Consider the following 8,950-nt stretch of genomic DNA (forward strand, 5'->3'; position numbering starts at 1 on the left):
AAAAAAAAAAAAAAAATTGGTCAGCTCATTACTCTTAAACAGCATTTTCTACTTGAGCCATACAGTGTTAGACAACCAGTCTTCCTTATTTATATACATTTTAACAACCATCAAAGGCATAAGCCATATTTGTTATGGCCCATGTAACCGTACTATTTATTTGTTTGAGACAGGTTCTTACTAGATAGCCCAGGCTGGCCTGGAACTTGCTACACAGCTCAGTGGACCTCAAAAACTGAGTTTCTACTGCCTGAGTCTCTGGCATGCTGGAATTATAGGGTAGGCTACCACATCCAGCTTCTTTCTAAGGCTCCACTTGAAACTTTAAAAACTTTTGTGATTTTTGTGCTTAGTTCAGCAAATAATGAAGTATGAATATGATATTACAAATCATACAGGCACATCTGTCTTAAAAATGATTTAGAGACAATTTTTAAAAATGAACCCAGGATGGCATGTTATAGCCTAGGTTAGCCTTAAATCTGCACTGACCCTCCTATATTATCCTCCCCAAGGCTGGAATCATAGCCATGGAGAAACCATGTCAGACTTTAAAAGCAGTTTGTTTATTTAAAAAATACTCTTGCCGGATGGTGGTGGCGCACTCCTTTAATCCCAGCACTGGAAGGCAGAAGCAGGCGGGTCTCTGTGAGTTCAAGGCCAGCCTGGTCTACAAGAGCTCCAAAGCTACACAGAGAAACTCTATCCTGAACCCCCCCCCAAATAAAAGTATTATTAAGTAAATAAAAACACTATTTTTATCTTATGCGTTTGTCTGCATGTATGTCTGTGTATCAGGTGTATGCAGAGCCCACAGAGGTCAGAGAGGGCATCGGATGCTCCAGAACCGGAGCTGCAGAGGGTTGTGAACTGCTGTGTGGGTGCTGAGGAGTGAACTTGGGTCCTCTGAAGAGCTTTCAGTGCTCCAAAATGCTGAGCCATCTCTCCAGCCCCTGCCTTCACTTTTCAAGTTCGTGGATTACATATATAAGCCACACTTGGCTATGGTTATAGGTGTGTGTGTGTGTGTGTGTGTGTGTGTATTTGCGTAGTGGATGCATGCTTTCATGTGAGTATGTGTGTATACACGCAGGTTATGGATTTTTAAAATTACTTTGTATGTGTGGTAACTGCATGTTTGAGAATGTATATGGGCACAGTTGGCCATGCGTGTGTGTGGAGGCCAGAGGATGAGATCAGGTGCCTTTCCATGTCACTTGCCACCTAACTGTTCTGAGACAGGGGCATTACTGAAGCTGGAGCTCACTGTTCTGGCTGCACTGGCTCACCACAGCGCTTCCAGGCTCCTCCACCCCAGCCTTTGTGTTATAAGCACATGCTGCCACATCCAGCTTGTTATGTGGATCCTGGGAATCCAAGCTCAGATCTGCTTGTACAGCAAGCACTTAAGGACTGAGCCATCTCTCCAGCCCACTTATACATTTTTAATACGTATAGAGAACCATCCAGAAGTAAGAGTTAATATTTTAGAGGACATGCTCTTTAAAACGGGATATATATTTTTTCACTCCAGGCTGGTCTTGAGCATTGTGTAGCCCATGATGACTTTGATTTTCTGTGATTGTCTTTAGTGCTGAGATTACAGGTAGGTGCTACCATGCCTGAGTTTTGCAGCACAGAGGGTCACACTTAGGACTTTATTATGCATGCTAAGCAAGCACTCTACCAACTGGATTATGTCCCCAGCCTTTTAGTTTTGTTTTATGCATTACACATGTTAAAGATTATTAACAACTTTCTTTGTAAGTATATATTCTTCTCTAAGGACATTTTCCACCTCCCTTATTTTCTTTCTTTCAGGTATGCTAGGGATCAAACTTAGTGCCTCGTGCATGTTAATCAAGCACTCTACCTCTGAGCTCCATCCTCAGCTCTTGGTTTTTCTAAAATAATTTATTTCTTTTGTGTGTGAGTGTGTATGTGGGTCAGAGGACAACTCTGTGAGGTCATAGGTCCCTCCTATATTAGGTAGGTCCTGGGAATCAAACTCAGGACCCCAGGCTTCTTAGGAAAGTTCCTTTACTAGCTCAGTCATCTCACCAGTCCCAGACCTTTTATATTTTTAAATTACAACTAAAATTTTTAATTCATTTATTTATTGTGAGTGCCAGTAGAGGTCAAGAGGTCAACTTAGGCAAGTCTATTTCTCCATCCACTATGAGGGTCCTGGGGATTAAACTCAGGTCGTCGGGCATTGTGGCAAGGACATTAACCCTGAGTCATCTCATCAGCCCCAGCCAAAAGCTTATTTTAATCTTAATTTTTTTGTATGGTTCTTTGACTGCATGCATATCTGTGCACTATGTGCATGCCTGATACCCCTGAAACTCAGAATAGGGCATCAAATCTCCTTGAACTGAAGTTAAGAGTTGGTTGTGAGCCACCATGTGGCTGCTGAGAATTGAACTGGGTTCTCTGAAAGAGTATCTAGTGCTCTTAACTGCTGAGCCATCTCTCCAGCCCCAGGCAAGAGTTTTCTGAAGCTGGTCTCAAATCTGCTATATAGTTCAGGCTAACACCAAACTCTCCATCCTTTGGCTCTGTGTTCTGAGTACTCGGGTTATAGAAATACACCACCACACCCGGTTTAAACATTATCCTTGAAGGGTACACACTAAGAGCTGATTTGAGGGGCTGGGGTTATGGCTTGCTGGTTACTGTCCTTGGAGAGGACTCAAGTTTGATCCTCGGTACTCACGTCAGACAGCTAACTACCACCTACAGTGCCAGCTCCAGGGGATCTGATGCCTCTGGCCTTCCAAGGCACCCACACACATATGCCCCCATTCAGAGAACCAAACAAACATTTTAAAAAAGAACCGATTTGCTATATTTTATATAGCACTATATATTACATTTTATTTTAATACTAAAAAATTATTTTGTGCATGGTTCCTCGTCTGCATTCCCACCCATGCACCATGTGCATGTACCACTACATGGCTGTATTTTAGCCCACTCACTCACCAGGAATTCGTGGAAGGAGGGAAGCTAGCTAGTATACTTAATACGGCAATGAATGGCCTTGTTAAATGCTTTCATAGACTCAACAATACCTCTGTGTAAAACTTCCTAGCAACGGAATGCTATCAAAGAACACATGCATCTTCAAAGTTTCTGTTCTTCTGAGACAGTTCACCAACTCAGAATGAAATCTTGTGTTAAATATAAGCATGAATATGTATTATATGCTAATAAAGTATGCCAAAGTATGAAGAATAGATGATGGAGGAAGGTCATTGGTTAATTAAATAAAGAAGCTGCTTGCCCTGATAGGTTAAAACATAGGTGGGAGGAGTAAACAGAACAGAATGCTGGGAGGAAGAGGAAGTGAGGTCAGACTCGACAGCTCTCCTCTTGGGGGCAGACGCCTCAGAGAGACACGATGCTCCACTCTTGCGGGCAGAGGCGAGAGCTCTGCTCTCCAAGGCACACACGATGAAGCTCCGACCCAGGATGGACGTAGGCTAGAATCTTCCCGGTAAGTGCACCTTGGGGTGCAACACAGATGATTAGAGATGGGCTAAATTAATATGTGAGAATTAACCTAGAAGAGGCTAGATAGAAATGGGCCAAGCAGTGCTTAAAAGAATACAGTGTCTGTGTAATTATTTCGGGGCATAAGCTAGACAGGCAGCCGGGGTGCTGGGGACGCAGCCCCGCCGCTCCTATTTCAACAAATAGATATAGAAACTCCACCCTTAATTTTTTTCATTCATCAAGAATTAACTGAAAATAAATTTAGTTCTCTTGTAAAATTCAATATAACACTTAATAGATAATAAAAACATTAGCAATAAATCACCTTAATGGTACTGACTAAAATCTTTTTATGACTAACATATAATAACTTGCAACATTTTGAATTTTTAGGACATTATGAAACACACCCAGTAAATACAAGGTAGTTTTTGCAACAACTTTGTTTTGAAGCAGCGTCTTTCTAAGTCAGTCAGAAATACACTCAGTGCTGCCCTAGTCCTTATAAAAGTATTTACACAGGAAGTGTATGGTGCCTGCATACAACTCTGACACTTGGGAGCTGAGGTAGGAGGGGGTAAGTCCAAAGCTAGTTTAGACTATACAGCAAACAAGAAACAAACCAGAAAATGAAGTTATATGTTTATAAGTATTCTTGAAATTCACACACGAAAACTGTCGATTATCTTCACTGTACCTTATGTGGAAGTAGATAATATTTCCATGTCGGTCCACATTGATTTTTCCAGGGATGCAAGGGATTCTCCTCTCCGTTTCTCTGGTTAACAGTTTCTTACACAAACAACACCTACAACAAGAAGATGTCAAAAACACTCAAAAAAAGAATGAATGTAGTAAATTAAACAATGTAGCTATATTACATAGCGTACCAAGACTATAACGTAGCTATATTACATAGCATACCGAGAATATAACGTAGCTATATTACATAGAATACCAAGAAAAATATGTTACCTGTATAATGTTGCTGCATTGTTTCGAGAATCTGGATTGAAGTACTCAGGATCAAACAGTCTTTCGATCTTCTTACAAAATAGTTTGCTATTAAAAACAAATGGCCAATAAATTAAACGTCTATATTTGGCATCTTAAAGTTAGTGGTGTGTTTTTCCTCCCTCCTTTCTGTCTTCCCTGCCCTCCTTTTACATATGGGTATGCGTCTCTATGGGGGGTGTGCGCATAAGCGCAGGTGCCCATGGGGGGCATCAAAGCTCCTGGAGCTGGAGTTGCAGGCAGGTGGAACTGCTGGACACTGGTGCTGGAAACTGAACTCAGGTCTTCTGTAAGAGCAGTATGTGCTCTTAAACACTGAAGTCTCTCTCTGGTCCTTCTACTTTATTTTTAAAAAATGAATCTCTAACTCAATGTGGAGGCTGTCATTTTGGTTAGACTGGCTTGTCCAGTCAGTCCTTGGGATCTTTCTGTCTCTACTGCTCCAGTCTAGGGTTACACAGATAGATGTCATAAGTCTGACTTTTTGTGGGTCCAGGGATTTTCAAGCATATACAGCAGCCACTTTGTGTATGGAGCCATCTTCCCAGCCCTAAAGTTAGTTTACAATGGTAAAATAAGTGTTGTCCTCATACATGTAGAAAATGAGATTAATACTTCCTAGGAAGTTCCTTTTGGGCATTTAATTTTTGCTATTGTAAGTAAATAAACCTATTGCTGATCAAGATTCTCTTTTTCTTATTATGTGTTTATTTATTTTGTGTGTGTGTGTGTGTGTGTGTGTGTGTGTGTGTGTGTACATACTCATATGCCATGGTACATACATGGAGATGAGGGAATGGTTTTCGGAAGTCAGCTCTTTCCTTTCACCATGTGGGTCCTGAGGACTGGATTCAGGCCACCAGTCTTGGCACTACGTGCATTTAACCACTGAACAATCTTGCCATTTTTTTTTAAAAAGGCTGGGTCTCTTATGATCCCAACCTCACTCTACAGCTGGGGTTGATCTTTAAATCCCGAGTACTTGCCCCCTCCACCCCAAACACTGTTCGAGGCTCATGCACTGTGACACCGCTTTTGTTCATATTTTGTGTTTTTCTGAAAACTGGTTTCACTATGTAGCTCAGGATGGCCTCTGACTTGGAGCAATCCTCTTGCATTAGCCTCTTGAGTGCTAGAGTTGTAGGAATATGCCACCATATCTGTCAAGAATGTATTTTTTTGCCAGAAAAGAAGCAGTTATCTGTCTTTCCTTCAGGCCTTTATTACTGGAATATTCAAGATTTAAAAATTTGAGAATTTAACAATCCAGGTCTACCAATAACTAGGAATGTAATTTTTAGCAGCCTGCTTTTTGATCTTTATTTTTTTGTTTATAACATGGCTAATGGGGCCAGCAAGGTGCTGAGAAGAGAAAGGCAAAAGAAGAAAAACGGACTCCCAAAGGTTATCCTCTGACCTTCACTGGTGAAGGGCCAGGTGCCCTACCCACGCTAATGGTAAATCAAACAAAAATCAAAGATAATAAAGTATGGCTAATGATTATAAGCTCATAAGGTTAATGAAGATTAAATTATATGTTTTTAAATAATGTCAGATACAGTGTTAGGAAATAAATGCTAAGTACTTATTAAACATAGTATAACTGAGCTTGAAGTCTTCCATGTATGTCCTTCCTACCACCATTTTCTTAATGTATTATTTGTTGATCTTAAAGGCCAAATATGGATTTTGGATTCCATTCCCATTTCCAGGTATTTTGTTCAAGATAATTTCATTACACATCCTTCCACTTAAGGGCTGAATTCTTGGATAATACTCTTCATTATCAATTTCTTTCTTTTAATGGCTCATTCTGATTAACACATTTAAAAACCTACTATTGCCTTACAAATATCCCCCCTTGAGCCCACTTCTGCTCTGTTTTCTTTTCCTAAGCAATCATTCAGAGCAAAGGTCTGGAAAACTTTCTACATCCGGGCCCCACTTCTGCCCTCTACACAGAGCAGGGGCCTCACATTTTGCCATCGCTTCCACTTCTAAAACTTCCTTGAATTTACCTTCCTTTCCACTCCAGGGGCCTTAAAAGGTGCCCAACTGCTACTTCTCTCTCAACCCTTTAAGTAAAGGGTGGCCTTCGTTAATATTCTCTTGCTAACAGCAAATAAACCAGAATAGCATTTATAATAGCAATGAGAAATTAAATACCTAGGAATAAATAAGTAGAAAGTTACAGTGTTTGCAAATCATAAGATTAGGTATTATTAAGATTAAAATCATGGCTGGAGAGATGTGCATACTGCCCTTGGGAAGGACCCCTGTGTGATAGTAGGGACATCAACACCCTACACTCTCTAATGGATAGCTCAACCAGACAGTAACTTAACAGAGAAATAACAGAACTAACAGATGTCATGACTCAAATGGATTTAATAGACATCTACAGAACACTGCACCCAAATATAAAAGAATATACCTCCTTCTCAGCACCTGATGGAACCTTCTCTAAAATTGACCACATATTTGGTCACAAAGCAAATCTCAACAGACACAAAAAATTGGAATAACTCCCTGTATCTTATTGGACTACCATGGCTTAAAGTTAGAATTCAACCACAACACTCATTGCAGAAAGCTTACAAACTCATGGAAACTGAACAGTGCTCAACTGAATCACCCCAGGTCAAGGAAGAAATAAAGAAATTAAAGACTTCCTAAACTTCAATGAAAATGTAGACACAACATACTGAAACCTATGGGACACTATGAAAGCAGTGCTAAGAAGGAAGTTCAGAGCACTAAGAAAATGGAGAAATCTCCAACTAGTGACTTAATAGCAACCCTGAAAGCTCTACAATAAAAAGAAGCAGAGTTACCCAGAGACAATAGAAAAATAATCAAATTGAGGGCTGAAATCAATAAAATAGAAACAAAGAAAACAATACAAAGAATCAATGAAACAAAGAGCTGGTTCTTTGAGAAAATCAACAAGACAGACAAACTTTTTTCCAAGCTAATCAAAAGGTAGAGAGAGAAAATCCAAATTAACAAAACCAGAAATAAAAAGGGGGACATAACAACAGACACTGAGGAAATTCAGAGAATCATTAGGTCATACTTTGAAAACCTGCACTCCACAAAATTGGAAAATGTATAAGAAATGAATAATTTTCTGGGTAGGTACCATATACCAAAATTAAATCAAGATCAGATGAACAATTTAAATAAACCTGTAACCATAAGAAAATAGAAGCAGTCATCAAAAGCCTTCCAACCAAAAAAGCCCAGGGCCCCATGGTTTCAGCACAGAATTCTACCAGAACTTCAAAGAAGAGCTAATACCTATACTCCTCAAATTGTTCCGCATAATAGAAACAGAAGGAACATTGCCAAACTCTTTCTATGAGGCTACAATTACCCTGATACTGAAACCACACCGAGACTTAATCAAGAAAGAGAATTACAAATCAATCTCCCTCATGAACATTCATGCAAAAATACTCAATAAAGTACTGGCAAACCAAATCCAAGAATACATTAAAAAAAATCATCCACCATGATCAAGTTGGCTTCATCCCAGAAAGGCAGGGATGGTTCAATATATGAAAATCTATCAAAGTAATTCACTGTATAAATGAAGAAAAAAATATATGATCATCTCATTAGATGCTGAAGAAGCATTCGACAAAAATCAAACATCCCTTTATAATAAAGGTCTTGGAGAGGTCAAGGATACAAGGAACATATCTAAACATAATAAAAGCAATATACAGCAAGCCGGCAGTCAACATCAAACAAAATGGAGAGAAACTCAAAGCGATTCTACTAAAATCACAAATACAACAAGGTTGTCCATACTCTCCATATCTATTCAATATAGTACTGGAAGTTCTAACTAGAGCAATAAGGCAACAAAAGGAGATCAATAGAATACAAATTGGAAAGAAAACAGTCAAACTTTCACTATTTGCAAATGATATGATAGAATACATAAGTGACCCCAAAAATTCAACAAGGGAGCTCCTACAGCTGATAATGTGGCAGGATGCAAGGTTAACTAAAAAGAAATCAATAGCCCTCCTATACACAAATAATAAAGGGGCTGAAAAAGAAATTAGAGAAACATCACCATTCACAATAGCCACAAATAAAATAAACTATCTTGGGCTAACACTAACTAAAGAAGTGAAAGACCCGTTCGACAAGAACTTTAAGTCTTTGAAGAAAGAAATTGAAGAAGGTATCAGAAAGTGGAGAGATTTTCCATGCTCATGGATAGGTAGAATCAACCCGATAAAAATGGCAACCTTAGCAAAAGCAATCTACAGATTCAATGCATTCCCCATCAAAATCCCAATACAATTATTCACAGACCTTGAAAGCTACAGTATTGAAAACAGCTTGGTATTGGCATAAAAACAGAGAAGTCGACCAATGGAATCGAATAGAAGACCCTGACTTTAACCCACAAACCTAT

The 8,950-nt window shown here is 39.3% G+C and overlaps 1 protein-coding gene across 8 annotated transcripts in view; it reads right to left on the reverse strand.

Annotated features, from left to right (window-relative positions):
* Positions 1-8,950, reverse strand: part of Kiaa1841 (KIAA1841 ortholog) — a 49,624-nt gene that overhangs the window by 22,662 nt on the left and 18,012 nt on the right. For all 8 annotated transcript variants that reach the window (XM_005366478.3, XM_026788912.1, XM_026788915.1 and 5 more), the window contains 2 exons: positions 4,477-4,563; positions 4,199-4,309 (listed from right to left, as the gene is read on the reverse strand). In XM_005366478.3, coding sequence (XP_005366535.1) covers positions 4,199-4,309; positions 4,477-4,563 — 198 coding nt within the window. The remainder of the gene's footprint in view (positions 1-4,198; positions 4,310-4,476; positions 4,564-8,950) is intronic.

Source organism: Microtus ochrogaster, unplaced genomic scaffold, assembly GCF_000317375.1.
Source record: "Microtus ochrogaster isolate Prairie Vole_2 unplaced genomic scaffold, MicOch1.0 UNK9, whole genome shotgun sequence".
Lineage (NCBI taxonomy): Eukaryota > Metazoa > Chordata > Mammalia > Rodentia > Cricetidae > Microtus > Microtus ochrogaster.